Genomic DNA, 23,722 nt, shown 5'->3' on the forward strand with positions numbered 1-23,722 from the left:
TTGTTAATCTGTGTTTAAATGATATCCTTACCAGCATCTTCTGTGCTAGAATAGGAATGTATTCATAAATGTAAACACAAGAACTCGTTATTGTTGATGTAAATCTAATAATTTATAAAATTCTTATCTTATTCCCTAACATAATTGTGTATTTGGGAGTATATGACATTGCATTGCATAATGAAAAGACAACTTTGGTGAAACAAAGTTTACTGAACCTGCTCAACTACCAGGCAGTGCCAGTCCTGCGGACAATATTCCTTCAGCTCCACCTCCCAACAGAAAAGATGCACGGTACATGGTTCTATGTGAAGTTGTGAATGTGTACTTGTGCAGTATTAGCAAGAAAAATTAAATCTCTAATTATGCTTACTGTACTAGTACACAAAATACTGTCCAGATTATTGCACTTCTATACATTACAAGGTCATTGTGCGACACTATTGTGTCCTATTTTGCTTCATCTGTATTGCCGGCTTTTGTATTGTGAATAAACACCTGCATTAAATTCTTCCACCTGCAGGTTAAAGTCCCAGGTTTGCCATTACATAGCGTGCCACATTCCAAATTCTTTGGACCTAAACGTTAGTAAATCTGTAATGAAGCAAACCAGCTCCCAAGCATGATTTGATTACTATCTCTCATTTGTTGTGACATTAGTGGGCAGTCAATGGATATCATTATCACATCAAGTTATTCAGTCAAATGGATTGCATGGCTGTGGCTTGGCAAGTGATTTGTGTCAAAACCCCAGAATGAACACTTGTTGATTCTGCAGAATTGCTGACACCTCTTGGATTCTCGTTGAGGACAGTAAATTGTATGATAGAAAGCAACAGTACAGGTTCCAGGTGAGCAGAAATATGTCTTCCAAAGCTGGAATAGCTGAGGTTTAATCTTCTTTACTTTCTATCAATCAAGAGAGAAAAAGAGAATGATTTTAATTTGCACATGACCAAGAAGCAAACTATTAATTTATTACAGTTAAATAGTCAATTAAAATCAATAAATCTTCTTTATACTGTCCACCAAATGCAAAAGTAATTTTAGGGCAAGATAGATATATACACTCACCACATATCTATGTGATACGAGGGAAAATCTGGAAGCTTTGAGAGGGTGCAGAAGAGATTTAACAGGATGCTGCCGAGACTGGAGGGCATGTTTTATGAAGAAAGGTTGAGGGAGCGAGGGCTTTTCTCATTGGAGCGAGAGGTGACTTGATAGAGGTGTATAAGATGATGAGAGGAACAGATAGAATGGATAGCCAGAGACTTTTTCCCTAAGTGGAAATGTCTATCACGAGGGGGGATAATTTTAAGGAATTGAAGGAAGGCTTAGGGGAGATGTCAGGTAGGTTCTTTACACAGAGAGTGGTGGTGTGTGGAATGCAGTGCCTGCTGTGGTAGTAGAATCAGATATGTTAGAGACATTTAAGCAACTCTTAAAGGCAGTAAAATGAAGTGTATGTCGGTTAGTCTGATCTCAGAGTAGGATAAAAGGTCAGCACGACATCGAGGGCTGAAGGGCCTGTACTATTTTATGTTCTAAAATCAAGGCATTTTTTTTAACATGTCCAGTTTTTTTGATTTCAGGAGATTAGGTATAAAACAAAGTTAATAACCTCCCTGATCAACCAGTTGTTTTAATAAAATGGAAGCAAATTAGTTGTTGACAATGGAAACCAGCTTTTATTGATTCGCCATTTGGTGATGATAGAAGGAATCCTGGTGCAGCATTAGTGTGGATTCTTTTCTGTTTCCTGGGACAGCAAGTTATATTTGGCACCTCAGGTTAATGATTCAAGTGATAGCAATGCAAGGTACCTGCATTACAGGAGGCTAGATCTTGGAGCACCATCAATGGAATTATGAGGGTACAGGGATGGGGGAAAACAAATTCAGTATTATGATTAGCTTTTGAGAGAAAAATTGACTGCTCAAAAGTACTTCAAGATAAGGAATGCTGGACTATTTTAGCACGGACTGATTGCTGGGATGGCAGGACTACCAAATGAAGGGAAACTGAATTGGTTAGGACTATATTCACTGGAGTTTGGAAGGAGAGAATCTCAGAAATCTATAAAATTTTAACAGGACTCGACAGAGTAAACACAGGGTGTTCCCAATGGCCAAAGGGGTTACAGACTAAGGATACAGGATAGGCCATTTTAGATTGAGATGAAAAGTTGTCTTCACCCAGAGATTGGAATTCCCTGCCACAGAAAGCAGTTGAGGCCAAAACGTTGGCATTATGTGTCTACCTACATAGACGGCAGTAATTCAAGAAAGCAGCTCAACACTGCCTTCTCAAGGGCAATAAATGCTGTCCAAGCCAGTTACACACATGTCCCACAATAAAAAACAAGAAGCAGTTAGCTATGCACTTAGGGCTAAAAGGGTTAAAGAATATGGGGCAAAAGTGAACAGGGTACTGAGTTGGAGATCAGCTATGATTGTATTGAATGATGTAGCAAGCTCAAAGGGCCGAATGGCCTAGTTCTATTTTTGATGTTTCTATGTTTAATATGATTTGCAATAACTAATCATTGGTTGAATTATTGCAATGATTTTGGTGGCAGTGAATTAGATTACATTCATTCAGATCTTTTGGTGAGTAGACATGAATACAGGTGTGTGTATTAAATAAAATTGAATTAAAGAAATTCTTGCAACTGCAAGAGCAACAACTTCTGTTCACGTAATACCTGGAATGTAATAAAATGTCACAGGAGCAAACATGCCTTGCTGGCTAAGAATATATTCATGCTGATGATCAAAAACTGAGTTAAAGAGCTAGGTTTTGAGGACAGTCTTGAAAGAGAACAGCGATGGGTAGAGACCTAGAGAAATTTCAGAAGAAAATGTCAGGCGCCAAAGTGATTAAAATCAGGGATGTGCGAGAAATAGAATGGGAGAGGTACAGTTATCACAAAGAGTTATAAATCTGGTGGTGCTGGGGGCTGAGCCTAGGAGGGATTTTACAGCAAAGAATGAATGAAAAACAATTAAAGATCATATCAAAATTAAAGAAAAAGCGTACAATTATGCAATGGTGGGCAGCAGGTCTAAGGATTGGACAACATTTATATAAAAAAAAGCAAAGAATTACTAGAAAAAAATTGGAGGGAAAAATTAGGATGAGAGAAAGCTAGCGAGAAGTATAAAAATATAGTGTGAGTTTCTGTTGGTATTTTGATTAGATTACTTCCAGTGTGGAAACAGGCCCTTCAGCCCAACAAGTCCACACCGACCCTCTGAAGAGCAACCCACCCAGACCCATTCCCCTACATTTACCCTTTCACCTAACACTACGGGCAATTTAGCGTGGCCAATTCACCTGACCTGCACATTTTTGGACTGTGGGAGGAAACCGGAGCACCCAGAGGAAACCCACGCAGACACGGGGAGAATGTGCAAACTCCACACAGTCAGTTGCCCGAAGCAGGAATTGAACCCGGGTCTCTGGCGCTGTGAGGCAGCAGTGCTAGCCACCGTGCCGCCCTTCTAAAAAGAAAACTTTTAAAGCAAGCATTGGTGTCCAGAAAATGATTCAGGGGAAATAATGGGAAGTAGGACGGTAGAAAATGATTTCATTGAGTGTTTTGCATTGGTCTTCACTATAAAGGATCCAAGTAATAATACAGAAACAGCTACAGGAAGGAAATGAAAAGGAGAGACCATAAGATGAAAGAGCGGAAGCAGGGCATTCAGACTATTGCATCTGCTCTGCTATTCAATGAAGTAATGGCTGATCTGATAACTCTCAACTCCACTTTCCTGCCTCCTTTATCCCAACTCTATGTCTTCTATCCATGCCGATATACCACTTCCAAACTATGGACTCCTATCTTATTAAGTAGCCTAACTTGTGGTCCCTTATCAAATGTTATTGTTTATAGTAATGGTAATTAACACAAAATTAGGAAGTTTATGCTTCAGTTATATAGAGCAATGGTGAGACCATACCTCTCGTACTATACATTGGTCTCCTTATTTAAGGAAGAGTGTAAATACATGGGAAGCAGTTCAGAGAAGGTTTACTTGACTTAATACCTGCATTTGGGCAGGTTATCTTATGAGGAAAGGTTAGATAGGTTAGGCTTGTACCTGCTGCAGTTTATAAAGACACAACTTAGAGTGATAGATTCATAGAGATATACAGCACAGAAACAGACCCTACATTCTATGCCAATCAGCTATCCTAAATTAATCTAGTCCCATTTGCCAGCATTTGGCCCATATCCCTCTAAACCCTTCCTATTCTTGTACCCATCCAGATATTGTTTAGATCTTATAACCGTACCAGCCTCCACCACTTCCTCTGGCAGCACATTCCATACACACACTTCTCTCTGCATGAAAAAGTTGTCCCTTAGGTCCCTTTTTAAATCTTTTTCCTCTCACCTTAAATCTATGCCCTCTACTTTTGGACTCCACCACCCCAGAGGCAAAAAAAAACCTTGTTTATTTACTGTAAACATGCCCCTCATGATTTTATAAACCTCTATAAGGTCACCCCTCAGCCTCTGACAGTCCATGGAAAACAGCCGTAGCCTATTCAGCCTCTCCCTATAGCTCAAAGCTTGATTAAAACATCCTGAGAGGTATTGACAGTAAGAGTTGAAAAGGATGCTGACAATGGTGAGAGTGTCTAGAACCAAGGGACACTGTTTCAAAATAAGGCATTGCTGATTTAAGATGATGAGATTTTTTTCTCATATGGGGTTGTGAGTCTTTGGAACACCCTTGCCCAGAAAGGTAGATTAGGTGAAGTCCTTGAATATCCTTGATAAGGAAGAAGTGCAATATTATTGGGGAACAGGCAGGAGTATGGAGTGATCAGATCAGCCAGGATCTTGGCACAGCAGGCTTGGGGGTGAGTGGCCTATTTCCATTCCTAACTCATTTGTTGGTATCTTCAACTTATAATCCAGTCAAAATGTAGACACATGAGAAAGCACACCAATAACTAAACGCTCTCCTTTAAGAATCCAGCCAGCATTAGTATTAAACTGATTGTAACCTTTCAGCCTCATCTTGGTTTCTGCCAGTCAAGTTACCAATGAAGAATCTCCCATTTGATTCTATCGATTAAAGGGTAACAAAATTGAGAGAGTTATTTTGTTGAGACACACACCAGCTGAAGGGCTAAGGTTCACAGAGCACGACACCACTGAGGAAGAAGGATGAGGTAAATTTCAGGACAGCTGGTGATTAGGTAGCGAGCTGTGTTATCAATTAACCCAAGGACAGGGTACAATGGTTTTGAAGTCCTTGTGAAGGATGGATTTGAGTGGGAAATGGTGCAGAGAGTGTTCATATCAACACCAATGAGGATGAAGAGAGCAAGATCTGCTGTGAGTATGGGGAATCCAGACCATGAGAGACCTGAGATCACCAGTGGGATGGTGTGTTCTGTTTGTCAGCCTCCAATGTTTAATCTGCTTAAAAGTAGAATTCTAGGATCACCCTGCCCATTTGGCCCATTGTGTCTGGGCCAGCTCTTCAAGAAAGCTATCCAGTTAATTCTATCCCCTGCTCTTTCCCCATGGCCATGTGATCTCCTCCTTTCCAAGTATCTGCTTGAAGGATAACAAGCTCTGGAATTACAGAATAGTTGCGGTGCAGAAGGAGACCAGTCTACCCCCGTGTCTATACTAAGTCTTAAATGAACAAAATGACTTAGTGCCATTTGCCTATCTTTTTCCCACATTCTTACAAATTATTTCTACTTAAATAATCACCTAATGACCTCTTGAATATGTTACAAACCAATCCAACAGATGAGTTTGTTTGTAATTAGTATAAACAGTAATGACTTCATTTTGAACGTACTTATCTCTGTCACATCAGTAGTCACAGTGTCTTCTGTTTCCTCTTCTTTTATCTCCACCTCCTCAAACGCAGGCTCGACATTTATCTCACTTTCCAACTTTTCTCCGGTCTCACCTGGAGACAATAACCATGTAATCTGAGTCAAACTACACATGCACCACCCTGACACATACTTATCTCACAGCTGGCTGATCTTCCCAAAGCTCCTCTCTGAAGAATGGAAAGGTGCTGACCCCGAGTATTGTCCAGAACCAGACCAATCCCAGGGGCTTTCTCAGTTGCTGCAGCTCACCTGGTAAACAGAACACACTTCAGTCATTGTGCATTGGTGGTGTTTAAGGTGGTGGATGAGGTACTGATCAAAGGGATTATTTTGTGTTGGATGGTGTTGATCTTTAAGAGTTTTATTGAAGCTGCACTTATCCAGCCAAGGGGAGGCAATTGTGACGACTGAGGGATAGATACAGGTCAGGACACCCCCGTGACCCTTTGAAACAAGCAATGGGATTTTATTTTTACATTCAGAAGAGCATAAAAACTTGAGAAAACCAAGAACATAAGACTGTAGGAGCAATACTAGGCCATTCAGTCCATCACTTCTGCTCTACCAAGGCTGATTTGTTTCTCAACTCCATTCTCCTGCCTTCTCTCCGTAACCCTGGATCCCCTTACCATGGTCTCAACAGCCTTCTGCAGCAATGAGTTCATGGGATTTACCACCCTCTGGCTAAAGAAGTTCCTCCTCATCTGAGTTCTAAAGTGTCGTCCCTTCACTCTGAGAGTGTGCCCACAGGTCTTAGTCTCTCCTACTAGTGGAAACATCTTCTCCATGTCCACTCTATCCAGACCTCGCATTTTTCTGAAAGTTTCAATGAGATCACACCGCTCCCCCCCCATCCCCCCCCGCAATCCCCCATCCTTCTAAACTCCTTGGAGTACCGACCCAGGGCACTCAACCACTCCTCATATGATCCTTCTTGAAAACCTCCTCTGAACGGCCACTCCAAAACCAGCACGTCCTTCCTTAGATGCAGGGCCCAAAACCACTCACCATATTCCAAATGCAGGCCAACCACAACCTCGTACAGCCTCAGCAGTGCATCCTCGCTCTTGTATTCCAGCCAATGAATGCCAATCTTGTGTTTGGTTAAACAAATCTTCTAAAAGATTGCACCTTTGACATTCCCTTAATACTAGATTAGAGAGTCGGCCTTGTTTTTGATCTTCAGACTTTAAAGAGAAATTTGAGCCCAGAACTTGATACAGAGGTGTGAGAGTCAACAACTGTATCATAGCTCACAAGGAATGAGCTAACATTGTAGAACCTGGCCAAACTTGCCCAAATATTGTAACGAAAATAGTTGGAAGAAAATTAAAGAAAGTTTTTATTTATTTAGTCCCTTCTCGATAAATCTCTTTTGAAGTTGAGTCTGTTGCTTGTAAACTGGCAGCCAATTTATGTGTGGTTATGATTTGGAGATGCCGGTGTTGGACTGGTGTCACCTGATGAAGGAGCACCACTCCAAAACCTAGTGCTTCCAATTAAACCTGTTGGACTATAACCTGGCATTGTGTGATTTTTAACTATGTGTGGTTAGATCGCATGTGATCATGTACATTGATGCATAATTTTTATAATGACTTGTACATCAGATGGGCACTTGATTTCAGAGTTCTTTCTAATTTAAATACAATTTATTAGCCTATTTACATATTTCATCTGTGTGTAACAAACATTGTGGAGACTTAGTCATTGATCCCTGAGTACGTATTCCCAGTTGAAGCTGTAAGGTTGGAATGTAACATAGTGGAGTCACTACTCATCCAGACTTGGGGATGAATTGGATTAGATTCCCAAATGGCCCTTCGGCTCAACCAATCCACATCAACTCTCCAAAGAGTAACCCACCCAGACCCATTTCCCTCTGACTAATGCACCTAACACTATGGGCAATTTAGCATGGCCAATTCACCTGACCTGCACATCTTTGGTCTTTGGGAGGAAACCGGAGCACCCGGATGCAACCCACGCAGACACGGGGAGAATGTGCAAACTCCACACAATCACCCGAAGCTAGAATCAAACCCGGGCCCCTGGCGCGGTGAGGTAGCAGTGCTTACCTCTGAGCCACCGTGCCGCCCCCATGTGACACAGCACATCAGCTCAGTGGGTAGCACTGTTGCCTCCCAGCGCCAGAAACCCACGTTCAATCCCACCCTCGGGTGACTGTGTGGGGTCTGCACATTCTCCCCATGTCTGCATGGAGTTCGTCCGGGTGCTCTGATTTCCTCCCACAATCCAAAGATGTGTGAGTTGGGTGGGTTGGCCATGGGAAATTGCCCCAAAGTGTGCAGGCTATGTGGGTTAATTATGGTAAATGTGGGATGATGGGGTGGAATGCTGTTCAGAGGCTGAATGGCCTCTATCTGCACTGTAGGGATTCTATGATTCTATGACATGAGTTCAAAATCTCACAGGACAACTGGGGGGATCTTAATCCAGTTAATCAATAAATCTGGATCAACATATTCCTCAAAATGATTACAAACCTGTCAGGTTATTGTATAAGGTTTATTCAAGGGGCAGGATCAGGTCATTCAGCCTATCAGGCCAGCTCCACAATTCAGTACGATTGCGGCTTATATTCTTTTGGTCATTATTCGGGGATGTGTGATTTTGCTGGCCAGACCAACATTTCTAATTGATCCCGAGTCACCTTTGAGAAGGTGGGGTGAGCTGCTTTCTTGAACCGCTGCAGTCCACATGCTGTGGGTTGAGAGAGGGAATTCCAGGATTGTGACCCATTGACAGTGAAGGAACAGCGATACATTTCCAAGTCAGGATGGTGAGTGGCTTGGAGAGGAACCTGCAGGTGGTGTTCCCATGTATCTGCTGCCCTTGTCCTTCTAGATGAAAGTGGTTGTGGGTTTGGAAGGTGCTATTTAAGGATCTTTGGTGAACTTCTGCGGCGCAGAATTTTGATTACCTTCTCAATTACCTTCTGAAATTGTCTCACGCGCCACTCAAATAAGGATGGGCAACAAATGCTTGCCTTATCAGTAAGCTCATGTGCCAAGCATGAACCAAATTAAAAAACATAAAATAATCATTAACAATGGAAACAGCTGATATTGGAATGAATGCTTCATTTCTCACATTTGTAAGCTTTATGTGTAACTGGTACTCTACATGCTTTCACTTTATTCCTTTCAAGGCTGGCCAACCCTTTTGCGTTCCACCATATTGAAATCACAACTTGTCGCAACAGGGACCGGGGTTTATTACCTTCAGACTGTCCCTCTGTCTCAGAGGGCTGAACTTCTCCAATATCATCTGTGTCAGAAGGCGATGTTGCTTCCAATGGAGCTGCGGGAATCTCTGGCTTTTGCTCTGCAGCCATCAGACTGAGGCCAGTCTCAGGAGCCACCTCCAAATCCCCGACAGCTTCTGAAGGGCTCGGTTCACTGGTGACAACAGCAGCAGGGACAGTGTCAAAGTCTTCAGCCTCCGGTAGCTGGGACTGATCTGGAATTGTTTCATTTCCATTGGCAGTCAGGCCATTTATATCTGGAGCTATTGGTTCATTCCATGGATCATAATGCCCATCAAGGGGAAAAGACAAAACAATAAGTTTTGATTGATTAAAATACTGTACACTCATTAATTTTATGTTTTTATCTACAAAATAACTAGCAAGTATGTAACATCTTTAATGTGGGACAGCGTTACAAACAGGAGTAGTAACAGACAGGAGTTGCATAAAGAGACAGGCTCTTAAAAGCTTGGTTGGAGTGCTAAGTTAGAAGGAGCATGGAGGGGCTTGTGTGATGCAGTGGTAGTGTCCCAACTTCTGAGACAGGAGGTCCAGGTTCACGTCTCATTTGCTCCAGAGGTGCATAATGACATCATTGACTAGATTGATTAGAAAATATCTATAATCAACATTGAAAAGAAAAGAGAGAGAAATGAAGAGCTGGAGATGTTTAGGGAGAGAATCCATGAGCTTAAACCTGGACTGGCTGAGGTTATGGCCATCAGTGATGCAGCAAAGAAATTTGATGATGATTGTACAAGAATCCAGACTTGGGAGGGACATACTGGGATTCAAACACACGAATGAGAATTTCAACAATGAGTCATTGCTGGAGATTATCATTCAGCAAGTAATGTGCCATAAACACTGGCCTAGCCAGTGATGCCCACATCCTATAAGTGAATAAAAATAACAGAGTTTGTTGAAGTTGGAGCAGCGTCTAGGTGTGGGGTAGAAATGGAGGATCGTTGTTTATCAAGCTGCAGCCCATCCGGTTCAGGGGTAGATGTTGTCACTGGGGGATTTCTGTGAAAAATGCAGCACGGATTAAAGAGGAACCCCCTCTGAGAATCCACTGTGGGGCATGAACGAGGGCCTCCTGGCTCAGAGGTAAGGAAACTACAACTGCATTTCCTCAGTTGAGTCATCATGTGGCTCAATTGGCACATGATTGTGTCACTAAGGTTCCCACTATTGGTAACTTGCCCTGGCAACAGTCAGGCAATGCCAGGCTCCCATCTGCTGTATTGCCCTCCCCTGTGGTCAGTCTCATGTCTGTTCACTGACATCAGTGATACATATTCAGGGCTGTGGAGAGTGGTATGCAGATACTGCAGTTGGAGGATTTGATCCTGAAGAAGGCTTGGGTAAGATGATGAAATTCAACATCAGCAACATGGGACTGTGTGTTTTGGTTTTTGAATGAACTCTCAGTATTAGGTTTATGATATTGACTTCGATCAGAGCTCTGGGAGAAGATTGAATGAGCTTGGAGATCAGTGTCACCAGCGACCTGCCACTCAATTCCTTTGCATGCATTATCAGAAGCTGCAGGTTGACAATAAACCTCATATTTGTAGTCCTTCCCTCAGTGACCTGGAGAAGGTGGTGCTGAGCTGCCTTCTCAAGCATGGGTCACGTACGTAAGCCCGCAATGTTGTGAAGGAGAAAACTCCAGGAGTTAGATCCAGCTGGACTGATAGAAAAATGATCCAGTTCCAATCAGGACTGACGTGGAATGACTGACAGAAAACTGAGCACCCATAGGAGAGAAGGATACGGACTCCTCAGGACAGAGAGGGTGTCGCTGAGCTGAAAGGTCAGGCCAAGAAGCCTGTGTGTTTTAACCATTGATAGGTAGAATTCCTGATGAAGAGCTTTTTTCCCAAAATGTCGATTTTCCTGTTCCTCAGATGCTGCCTGACCTGCTGTGCTTTTCCAGCACCACTCTAATCTTGACTCTGATCTCCAGCATCAGCAGTCCTCACTTTCGCCTTGGAATAGTTAGGTATGTGCTTTTGATTTGATGGGCTGAAAGGCCTTTTCTGTGCTGCATGACTTTCTATGAGCATCTGGTTAATGTCACATGGGTGTTTTTTTTAAATGCAGATTATTGACTGCATTTCTTATAAGAGTGACTGCTCATCAAAACCATTTCATATAAAAGCTTTGAGATATCCAGTGGTGAGCAAAAGTGCTTCAGAAATGTAAGAATTGTTTTGAAGCTAGTCATGTTTAATTTTTCTTCCTGGTTTTTTTAATGTGTGCACTTCACTGGATCCTATTGTTATTAAAACTTAACACAGAGTGAAAACTCCCTAACTGACAACAATACCAGTGTGAGAGTTAAGCCCCGTTTAACAGTTGGGCAGAGTTTGGCTCCACCAGTATTAATTTATTAAACACACTTGCTTGATCTTGTTAGAATCACGTCTTTGCAAATTTATTGATTTGACATGGTTCTGCATGGAAGTCATAAACATAATAGCTTCTAATCTGCAAACAAAACCGTGTTTCATTATTTTAGGCTGAAAAAAACTATTCTGTTGACATTCTGTATAAAAGGGTCTTTTTCAGTAGTGGAGTTCCACAGGGGTCTGTGCTGGGACCACAACTATTCATGTTACTTATTAATAATCTGGATGAAGCAACTAAGGGCACTGTTGCTCAGTTTGCAGGTGACACAAAGGGAGGTACAGGGTTAGGTAGTGTTGAGGCTAGCAGAGTGAGCAAAGAGTGGACAGATAGAATACAATGTGGGGAAGTGTAACTTTCACACTTTTTTAAGAGTTATAAAGTATGGAACTGCAAGATTGAATTGCCATCTTTCAGATGAAGCATTAAATTGAGACCCCGTCTGCCCATTCAGGTGAATGTAGAAGATCCTATAACCACTGTTCCGGGAGGAGCGAGTGAGCTGGACAAATCTTGAGGCCAAAACTTACCAATTAACCAACATGACTTATAAACAAGTTTATCCGCTCCTTTATCATCTTATTGTTTGTGGGAGTTTGCTGAAAACAAGTTGGCTGTTCCATTTCCTCCACACTTGGAAAGCACTTTCTTGATTTTATTGACCCCTTTGAGGAAGAGTCACTGAATCCGAAATGTTTTTCTCTCCACAGATGCTGCCAGACCTGTGAAGCTTTTCTGTTTCTGATTTCCAGTGTTCTTTCGATTTTTGTTTTATTGAAACGAATATCACAGAGGAGGAAGTGCTGGATGTCTTAAAACACATAAAGGTGGATAAATCCCCAGGACCTGATCAGGTGTACCCTAGAACTCTGTGGGAAGCTAGAGAAGTGATTGCTGGGCCCCTTGCTAAGATATTTATGACATCGGTAGTCGCAAGTGAGGTGCCAAAAGGCTGGAGGTTGGCTAACATGGCGCCACTGTTTAAGAAGGGTGGTAAGGAAAAGCCAGGGAATTATAGACTGGTGACCCTGACATCAGTGGTGGGCAAGTCGTTGTGGGGAATCCTGAAGGACAGGATTTAGATTAGATTACTTACAAATTTACATGTATTTGGAAAGGCAAGGACTGATTAGGGATAGTCAACATGGCTTTGTGCATGTGAAATGGTGTCTCATGAACTTGAGTTTTTTTGAAGAAATAATAAAGATGATTGATGAGGACAGAGTGGTGGACATGATCTATATGGACTTCAGTAAGGCGTTCAACAAAGGTTCTCAAGATAAAGTGGTGAGGAGAACGAGCCATTTGGATATAGAACTGACTCGAAGGTAGAAGACAGAGAGTGATGGTGCAGGGTTACTTTTCAGATTGGAGGCCTGTGACCAGTGGTGTGCCACAAAGATCGGTGCTAGGTCCACTACATTTTGTCATTTGTATAAGTTATTTGGATGAGAACATAGAAGGTATGGTTAGTAAGTTTGCAGATAGAGTCATAGAGTAATAGAGATGTACAGCATGGAAACAGACCCTTCGGTCCAACCCGTCCATGCCGACCAGATATCCCATCCCAATCTAGTCCCACCTCCCAGCACCCGGCCCATATTCCTCAAAACCCCTTCTCTTCATATACCCATCCAAATGCCTCTTAAATGTTGCAATTGTACCAGTCTCCACCACTTCCTCTGGCAGCTCATTCCATACCCGTACTACTCTCTGTGTTAAAAAGTTGCCCCTTACGTCTCTTTTATATCTTTCCCCTCTTACCCTAAACCTATGCCCTCTAGTTCTGGAATCCCCCACCCCAGCGAAAAGACTTTGCCTATTTACCATATCCATGCCCCTCATAATTTTGTAAACCTCTATAAGGTCACCCCACAGCCTCCGACACTCCAGGGAAAACAGCCCCAGCCTGTTCAGCCTCTCCCTATAGCTCAAATCCTCCAACCCTGGCAACATTCTTGTAAATCTTTTCTGAACCCTTTCAAGTTTCACAACATCTTTCCGATAGGAAGGAGACCAGAATTGCACGCAATATTCTGACACCAAATTTGGAGGTGTAGTGGACAATAAAGAAGGTTACCTCAGAGTACATTGGGATTTTGATTAGATGGGCCAATGGGCTGAGGAGTGGCAGATGGAGTTTGTGTTGCTGAACCAAGAGACCTTGGAGTGCAGATTCATAGTTCCTTGAAAGTGGAGTCATAGGTAGATCGGATAGTAAAGAAGACATTTGGTTTGCTTGCCTTTATTAGTCAGTGCATTGAGTACAGGGTTGGGAAGTCATGTTGTAGCTGTATAGGACATTGGTGAGGCCACTTTTGGAATAGTGTGTTCAATTCTGATCTCCCTGCTTTAGGAAGGATGTTGTGAAACTTGAAAGGGTTCAGAAAAGATTTATAAGCATATTGCCAGGGTTGGAGGGTTTGAGCTATAAGGAGAGGCTGAATAGGCTGGGGCTATTTTCTCTGGCAGAATGACCTTATGGAGATTTATAAAATCAGGAGGGGCATGGATAGGGTAAATAGACAAGGTATTTTCCTCATGGTGGGGGAGCCCAAGAAGGCTTATAAATGTTTAAGGTGAGAGGTGAAAAATTTAAAAGGGTCCTAAGGGGTAAAATTTCACGCAGAGGGTGGTGCATGTATGGAATGTGCTGCCAGAGGAAGTGGTGGAGGCTGGTACAATCACAACATTTACAGTGCATCTGGGTGTATACATGAATGGGAAGGGTTTAGAAGAATATGGGCCAAATGCTGGCATAAGGGACTAGATTAATTTAGGATATCTGTTAGGCATGGATGAGTTGGACCGAAGGGTATGTTTCCTTGCTGTACATCTCTATGATTGCATGATTCTCTGACTACACGGTGCTTTGGAATTGTAAGGAAATCTCCAGCAGCAGGTGGCGATAGTGAGGGAATGTAGCTGGAGAAGTTGAATGGACCCTCTCTGGGGTGAAAGGCAGTCTTTGGAGGGGAGGAGGCTCCATGGGGAGAAGGACCAGCCAGACAAAGCATTTCTTGACCAGATACAAACCACAGACGTAATTCTATGTCTTCTGTGTTTTACCTACATTTGGCCTTCATGCTTTTAATGAGTTGATATCAGTTGAATAAAGAATTCCTGCCCCATGATCTTTGGTCCATCTGTGGATTCAAATCCCATGTAACAGAATCTTCTGAGATCATGAGAGGTGCTACAAAAATGCAGGTATTTAATTTGCGGTACAGTGCAATCAAACTCTCCAGGTTTCTGACAGAAACTCGAGGTAACCTGACACAATCGTTCAGGAGTCTTTTGCTCAGATTATAAATCCCTTCCTATAGGAAAGCAGCAGGCTGAAGATTTGAACTTCCTCACACCAGCAGAGTGGTGATTTTGAAATATGCAAAAACGGAAATTTCTGGAGAAACTCAGCAGGACTGGCAGGGTCTGTGCAGAGAGAAAGAGTTAATATTTCCAGTCTGGTATGATTCTTCTTCAGAGTTTTGATTCTGAATTCAGGGCTGTGTCTTCAGGTTGGGTGCCCTTCCAGTGCATACTTTGGTATAGCTCGCACCACACAGGAGAGGTGATGCTCTAGTGGTATTGTTGTGAGACTATAAATCCAGAGTTCAAATCCTGCCATGGAAATGCTGGAATTTGAATTAGGATTAAAAAAATAAATCTGTAATTGAGTTTAATGGTGAAAATCAATAGTTTTTAGGGAATGAAACTGCTGTTTTTACCCAGTATGGCATACATGTGACTCCAGACCCAGAGTAATGTGATTGACTCTTAACTGCCTTCTGGGCAATTAATATTGGCCCAGCCAGAAACACTCACATCCTCTGAATGAATAAAAAAAGGCTTCTGGGTGCTAAGTATACAGTTTCGCTTGTGCAATCCAAACACTTGAAGCCCATTATTCAAACACTAATGATCTTGTTGAGTCATAAGGTGCTGGTTGATGTTGCATTGAGTTCTTATGGGTCAGCTTTTGTCCCCTGAAACAGCTCAGCACAGCTGGTTGGTGTCAAGAACTCCTCAGTTTCCTTCCCAAGAGGGCATTGGTGAACCAGGTGGATTTTTCCAACAATTGGCAATGATTCATGGTCATCATTAGACTCTTAATTCCAGACTTTTTTTATTGAATTCAAAGTCCACCATTTGCCATGGCAGGATTTGAATTTAGGCCCCAGAAAGTTACCTGGGTCTCTGGATTAACAGTGATGATAACACTAGGCCACCACATCCCCATTTGGGTACCCTCACTACCCACACATGTCCACAGAGTTAGGACTCATCCCCACCAGATCAGATCCACCCACGCAGCATGGCCACCAAAAACAGACCCTAAATAGAGGTAGCTGCTGATTTACATGCCAATATGGAAAACCCGGTCTCCATGGGAACGGGTTCGTCTCTAATTTTTCCCATTTCTGACATTATGTCACAGCCCTGAAACGACACTGCCAGACCTGCCAAATTTCACTGGCACTTTGTCCTTAATCCACTGTTTCCACATTTTGTAAAGATTGTGCCTCTTTCACACCCACTGACTTTAACACTCCAGCATTGGTGGTCGTTTCTGGAATTGTCTCTGTCTCACTATCTCTTTCCCCTTTTAGACATTCTAGCTCTTTGATAAAGCTTTAGCTCAGCAGCCCCAATATCTCCTTCTGTTGCTCGGTATCAGATTTTGCCTAACAAATGACTCCTGTGAAAAACCTTGGGATGTTTTCCTATGCTTTAAAAAAAATGCTACATAAATTTAATGTGGTTGTTGTGCAGTGGGCTCAGCCACTGCTGTCATCATGACCAATAGATGAATAGTTGTCTGTTTTGTTTACAGAGAGTCAGAGGTTCCACATGAAATGATGATAATCCATTGAGAAGGAAAAAAAACCTAAATAATTCATCCTGTAACACAAACTATTTGCAGATCTGTGTGGTGAAATCAGATCTTCTTTACTTTGGCTGAAACAGGCCACAAAGGTCACAAATGTATTAACAGTCTCTCTTCAGTGTTTAAAAGTAACTATTTGACAAAACTGGCTTCTTCAAGATATAAAGAAATAAGAATTCAGATGACAGGCATCTGAATTGACAGGATTGAGTGACTCATTGAACCGAGGGGAGCAGTTCCAATGTTTGTATTAAATATTGAAATGTGCAGGAAATTACCTGTAAAAAGGGAAAGCTGGGCTATTGTTACTCTGGGAGACTGCCTCTGAACTGGCAAACATGGCAGGGGCTTTCCAATCATGTTCTGAGGAAGAGTATTTTCCTGCTTTAATTATGAAAAATTTTAATGTTAACTACTACTTTATTTCTTTATTTTTCTACTTATTCTATTAGGTAATGCTTAACATTTTAAGTCCCATTTCTCTTGCTACTTTGTACCTGAGTTTTTATTGTACAGAGGTAGCTTGATACCTAAGATGGTGCCACGTGTGGCGACATTATACACTCTTCATTGTACTCCTGTACTTGAGTACATGTAACAATAAAATCTAAATCTAAATCGAACATTGGGAGGAGACATGGCGTCGTGAAAATGTCATTGGACAGATCGTTCAGAGGACATTGGTTTAAGTCCCAGCAGAGACGTGTGTTTATATTCCAACAGTGCAGTGGCAGGAGCTTACACTGAATAAATCATGAAATCTGGAATTGAAAGCTTGGCTCAATAATGGCGCCATTAAACTATCAATTGTCATAAAAATGGGTGAAAACCTGGCAGATGGAATATAGTGTGGGGAGATGTGAGGTTATGTGGCAGGAAGAATAACGGTCATTAGATGGAGAAAAGCTGCAGATAGCTGCAGCACAGAGGGATTTACGGGTCCTCATGGATGAATCACTAAAAGCTATAATGTTACATTCAACCCATGCCTTCTGGTTCTTGATTCCTTTATGAGTTTCTCTCTGTACACTCTATCCAGTCACCTCACAATTTGAAAAACTTCTGTCAATCCCTCCTCTTAGTCCTTTCCTCTCCATGGAAAACATCTGAACTTCTCCAATCATTCCCACGACCAAATTTTCTCATCCCTGGAACAAACTTCATAAATTCCTTTTGCACTCTCTCTGATTTTTCACAGTTTTCCGATAATGTGTGGAGCCCGGAACTGTACGTAGTACTCCAGCTGAGGTCTAACATGTGTCTTCTATAGGTTCAGCACAATCTCCTTGCTCTTATTGAGTCATAGAGATGTACAGCATGGAAACAGACCCTTCGGTCCAACCTGTCCATGCCGACCAGATATCCCAACCCAATCTAGTCCCACCTGCCAGCACCCGGCCCATATCCCTCCAAACCCTTCCTATTCATATACCCAACCAAATGCCTCTTAAATGTTGCAATTGTACCAGCCCCCACCACATCCTCTGGCAGCTCATTCCATACACGTACCACCCTCTGTGTGAAAATGTTGCCCCTTAGGTCTCTTTTATATCTTTCCCCTCTCACCTTAAACCTATGCCCTCTAGTTCTGGACTCCCCGACCCCAGGGAAAAGACTTTGTCTATTTATCCTATCCATACCCCTCATAATTTTGTAAACCTCTATAAGGTCACCCCTCAGCCTCCGACGCTCCAGGGAAAACAGCCCCAGCCTGTTCAGCCTCTCCCTATGCTCAAATTCTCCAACCCTGGCAACATCCCTGTAAATCTTTTCTGAACCCTTTCAAGTTTCACAACATCTTTCCGATAGGAAGGAGACCAGAATTGCATGCAATATTCCAACAGTGGCCTAACCAAAGTCCTGTACAGCCGCAACATGACCTCCCAACTCCTGTACTCAATACTCTGATCAATAAAAGAAAGCATACCAAACGCCTTCTTTACGATCCTATCTACCTGTGACTCCACTTTCAAGGAGCTATGAACCTGCACTCCAAGGTCTCTTTGTTCAGCAACACTCCCAAGGACCTTACCATTAAGTGTATAATTCCTGCTTAGATTTGCTTTCCCAAAATGTAGCACCTCACATTTATCTGAATTAAACTCCATCTGCCACTTCTCAGCCCATTGACCCATCTGGTCAAGATCCTGTTGTAATCTGAGGTATCCCTCTTCGCTGTCCACTACATCTCCAATTTTGGTGTCATCTGCAAACTTACTAACTCTACCTCTTATGCTCACATCCAAATCATTTATGTAAATGACAAAAAGTAGAGGACCCAGCACCAATCCTTGTGTCACTCCACTGGTCACAGGCCTCCAGTCTGAAAAACAACCATCCACCACCACCCTCTGCCTTCTATCTTTGAGCCAGTTCTGTATCCAAATGGCTAGCTCTCCCTGTATTCCATGAGAGCTAACCTTGTTAATCAGTCTCCCATGGGGAACCTTGTTGAACGCCTTACTGAAGTCCATATAGATCACATCTACCTCATCAATCTTCTTTGTTACTTCTTCAAAAAACTCAATCAAGTTTGTGAGACATGATTTCCCACACACAAAGCCATGTTGACTATCCCTAATCAGTCCTCACCTTTCCAAATACATGTACATCCTGTCCCTCAGGATTCCCTCCAGCAACTTGCCCACCACCGAGGTCAGGCTCACTGGTCTGTAGTTCCCTGTCTTGTCCTTACCACTCTTCTTAAACAGTGGCACCACATTTGCCAACCTCCAGTCTTCTGGTACCTCACCTGTGACTATTGATGATACAAATATCTCAGCAAGAGGCCCAGCAATCACTTCTCTAGCTTCCCACAGAGTTCTCGGGTACACCTGATCAGGTCCTGGAGATTTATCCACCTTTACCCGTTTCAGCACTTCCTCCTCTGTAATCTGGACATTTTGCAAGATGTCACCATCTATTTCCCTACAATCTATACAGTCCATATCTTTTCCACAGTAAATACTGATGCAAAATACCCATTTAGTATCGGAGCCAGAATTTATTGTCCATCCCTAGTTGTTCTGGAGAAGATGGTGAGGAGGCACATAATCCCATTAGGGAGGGATTTCCAGGATGTTAACTCAACAACACTGAAGGAATGGCCATATATTTCCAGATCAGAATGGAAAATATCTTTGAGGGGAACTTGCAGGTGATGGTGTTCCCATGTATTTGCTGCCCATGTCCTTTTAGATGGGAAGTGGTCATGGATTTGGAAGGTGCTGTTTGAGGAGTTTTGGTAAATTTCTGCAGTGAATGATGTAGATGGTACACACTGCTAGCAATGAGTGTTGGTGGTGGAGGGAGTGGTTGTTTGTAGCGACAGTCGAGAGAGCTGCTTTTTCCTGGATGGCATCAAGCTTCTTGAGTTGAAGTGGTACCCATCCAGGCAAGTGGGGAATGTTTCATCACATTCCTGACTTGTGTCTTGTAGGTGGTGGACAGTCAGGAAATGAGTTACAAACTGAAGTATTCTGAGCCTCTGACCTGCTCTTGTAACAACCATACATATATAACCAGTACAGTTGGTCCATGGTAGCACCAAGGATGTTGATAGTAATGGTGATACCATTCATTATTAAGGGGCAATGATTAGATTTTCTCTTGTTGGAGATTGTCATCAATAAATAGAATGTTTTGCTTCATGAAGGCAGCTCACCACCAGCTTCTCAAGGGCAACTAGGCCTGGGCAATAAATGCTGGCTCAGCCAGCCATGCCTACATTCCATAAATGAATTAGATATTAAGTGCACTTTTCCTTCTTTATCTTAATTTCCATCTCTTTTTCTCATCTAGGGAGCTCTACATTTGTTTGCCCTACTGTTCATTTTTGAAAGAATATACTTTTATTTTGTCAGAACCATCTCCTCTTCAAAGGTAGCCCTTAGTTCAGCATTTCCTTCCCACATTTGAATCCAGTTGATCTGGACCAGCCCTGTTCTTGCCCCACTGAAGTCAGTTATGGCCGGTTTATTCATTCTTATTTTTGATAATTTGTTGCATTTTTTTGCCACCCAAACCTTACGATACAATGATCACTGTCCCCTAAATCTTCATCCAGTGGCCTACCTCATTCCCAAAAAAAAATAGGCCCAACAGTTCCCCCTTTCTCACTGGGCATTCTGCTCTGGAAAGTTTTCCTGAACGCAATCTCAGAATGCTCTCCCTCTCTTCCCTTTACACTAACCCAGTTTGTGTTTAGATAATTGAAGCCCCCATTATTACCACATCAGATAGTGTGCATTTCTCTGTAATTCCCTTCCAGATTAGTTTGTCAACATACTTCCCATTGGTTGGTAGCCTAAAAACTACTCACCCAGGCATAATAAACTTTGTTGGTTGATCCTCTGGGATATTCTTGTCCTCTAGCATTTCAAGAAACATACTAACTAAAACAACCAGCCGTCCTCTTTTTATCTTTCTTGCTTATCTTTCTTGAACTCTTTGTACCCAGCAATATTGAACTCTGAGTCCTGCTCCTCCTTAGTTATTGCAGGCATAATGTTTCCACCCTGGTGAAGTGCGTATGTAACTCCCCAACCTTATTTACTCTCTCCTGTGGATTCACATCCATGCACAATAAACCAGATTTAAGTTTCATTACTTTCTCCCTCACTCCAACTTCAACAAATTAACATGTCTTTGCTCTCACCACAGCATCACAATTCTATACATGGGCATCTGTGCTTGCAATTTGCCAATTTTCAAGACTAGGGGGCAAAGGTAAGAGGAGAGAGATATAAAAAAGATATGAAGGCCAAACTCTTTAAACAGAGGGTGGTTCATGTGTGGAAGCAGCTTCCTGAGGAACTGATGGATGTGGGTACAATTTCAACTTTTAGAAGACATTTGGATAGATACATAAATAGGAAAGGTTTGGAGGTATATGGGCCAAGAGCAGGCAGGTGGGAGAGTTTAGTTTGGGATTAAGTTCAGCATGGACCGATTGGACTGAAGAGTCTGTTTCCATGCCATGTGACTATGACTCTGACTCTTCCACAAAAATGCACTGTAAACCTTCTTAAGAATATTTTCACTTTTTTCCTTATTTCAACTCCATCTATTAAATTATTGTTCTATATTCTAATGCTAACTGCCCCTCTCTGTGTGCTCTGGTGTTCTCTGATATTCTGTTCTGATCAGAGTACAACTGAGGAAGCAATATGCAGTAGGGAAAATTGCAAATGGCCAGAACAATAGCAAATACATTTAATACTTTATCCAAGTGTTCACTTATTGCATCCTTTATGATAGCTTCTAGCATTTTCCCTACTACTTCTGCAAGGCTGATCGGTCTGTAACTCACTGTGGTTTTCCCTTGCTCCTTTTTTAAATGGGAGGGGGGCATTTATTAGCTTTCAATCTGCAGAAATCTTTCCAGAATCTGGGTCATTTTGGAAGATGATAACCAAAGCATCAACAATCTGTGTCCACTTCCTTCACCATTCTGGGATGTAGACTATCAGGTCTTGAGAAATTATCCACTTTCAGCCCTATTAATTTCTCCAGTATAATTTTCTCATTAATACTAATTTCCTTCCACTCGTCCTTCTTCTTGGTCACCTGGATCTTTCATTCTGGGGGATTTCTGGTACCATCCTCAGTGAAAACAGACACAAAGTAATAGTTAAATTTCTCTGCTTTTTCCCTATTCCCTGTTATAAATTCTCCTGACTTGGTCTTTAAAGGACACACATTCATTTTTGTGAATATTTCCTTTTTATTCAGCCACAGAAGCTTTTACAGTCCATTTTTATGTTTCTGCTATACTGTGTTGGCTTCTATGCTCCAATTCCTTATTAGTTTCTTGGTCTTCCACTGTTGTATTCTAAAAATTTCCCAATCCTCATTATGATTTCTGCTACTTTGTAATCTTATACAAACCTAAACTTCCTATTCAGTGACAGTTGACTGATTTTTTTTTTCAATTTTTGCAAACTTCAAGGATGTTATGAGGATGTTATGAAGCTAGAGAGGGTTCAGAAGGGATTTTCCATGATGTTGCAGGGTATGGAAGATTTGAGTTAGAAAAAAAGGCTGGATGGGCTGGGATTTTCTTTTCACTGGAGAATAGGGGGTTGAGAGACAACCTGATAGAAGTTTATAAAATAATGACGGATATAGATAGAGTTAACAGTAGTTGTCTTTTCCCTAGAATGGGAGATTTCAAGACTAAGGGACACAGTTTTAAGGTGAGAGGAGAGAGATTTAACAAAGACATGAGGGGCAAATGTTTCAGAGAATGATTCATGTATGGAACAAACTTGCCAACGAAGTGGTGGATGTGAGCACAATTAGAACATTAAAAGACATTTAGATAAGTACATGAACAGGAAAAGGGATATGGGCCAGGAGCAGGCAGGTAGGACTAGTTCAGTTTGGGATTATGGTTAGACCGTTTCCGTGCTGTACAACTCTATGACTCTATGTAATAGTTCTTTAAAGGCGATCCATTGTCAACATAAGAGTCATGTCTGTTAAATGTATTTTGCCAATTTAACTTAGTTAATTTGTGCTTTGGGCTTTCATAATTTCCCTTCTTTTCAATACATTTACTTCAAAATGAATTACATCACTTTATAACTTAAAGTAAAATGCCATCAGATTGTGGTCATTCATCCCTAAAAGTTCTTCCACAATAAGATTATTAATAAGTCCTTGTGTATACAGCGTTTTTACACAAGGCAGGGTGAGAGGAGGTGTATTCCTGGTAGCTGTGGGAATTGGTGGGTTTGTAGTAGATGTCCGTGTTGAGTTGGTCGCCGGAAATGGAGTGGAGAGGTCCAGGAAGGGGAAGGAGTTGTCCAAGATGGTTCAGGTGAACTTGAGGTTGGGATGGAAGGTGTTAATGAAGTTGATGAACTGTTCAACCTCCTTGTGGGAGCACGAGGTTGTGCCGATACAGTCATTGATGTAGCAGAGGAAAAGCTGGGGAATGGTGCCGGTGTAAATGCAGAACATACACTGTTCCATGTACTTGATGAACAGGCAGGCATAGCTGGGGCCCATGCGCATGCCCATGGCTACCCCTTTGGTCTGGAGGAAGTGAAAGGATTCGAAGGAGAAATTGTTGAGGGTGAGGATCAGTTCAGCCAATCGAATGAGAGTGTCAGTGGAAGGGTACTGGTTGGGACGGCATGAGAGGAAGAAATGGTGGCCTTGGAGATCTTCATTATGGTGGATGGATGTGTACAGGGACTGGATCCATGGTGAAAATGAGGCATTGGGGGCTAGGGAAATGAAAGTTCTGGAGGGGGGTGTCC

At 42.2% G+C, this 23,722-nt stretch overlaps 1 protein-coding gene across 1 annotated transcript in view; it reads right to left on the reverse strand.

The window, feature by feature from the left end:
* Window positions 1-123: 123 nt before the first annotated feature.
* The window catches only part of LOC148150493 (uncharacterized), a 29,984-nt gene continuing 6,385 nt past the window's right edge, over window positions 124-23,722 (reverse strand). Inside the window, exons 2-4 of the mRNA XM_087986726.1 lie at window positions 9,124-9,411; window positions 5,838-5,951; window positions 124-909 (exon numbers count right to left, since the gene is read on the reverse strand). Coding sequence (XP_087842852.1) covers window positions 893-909; window positions 5,838-5,951; window positions 9,124-9,411 — 419 coding nt within the window. The 3' untranslated portion in view covers window positions 124-892. The remainder of the gene's footprint in view (window positions 910-5,837; window positions 5,952-9,123; window positions 9,412-23,722) is intronic.

The sequence above is a fragment of the Chiloscyllium plagiosum genome, unplaced genomic scaffold (genome assembly GCF_037043375.1).
Source record: "Chiloscyllium plagiosum isolate Xiang-an unplaced genomic scaffold, Cpla_swu_hap1 HiC_scaffold_4, whole genome shotgun sequence".
NCBI classification, from domain to species: Eukaryota; Metazoa; Chordata; class Chondrichthyes; order Orectolobiformes; family Hemiscylliidae; genus Chiloscyllium; species Chiloscyllium plagiosum.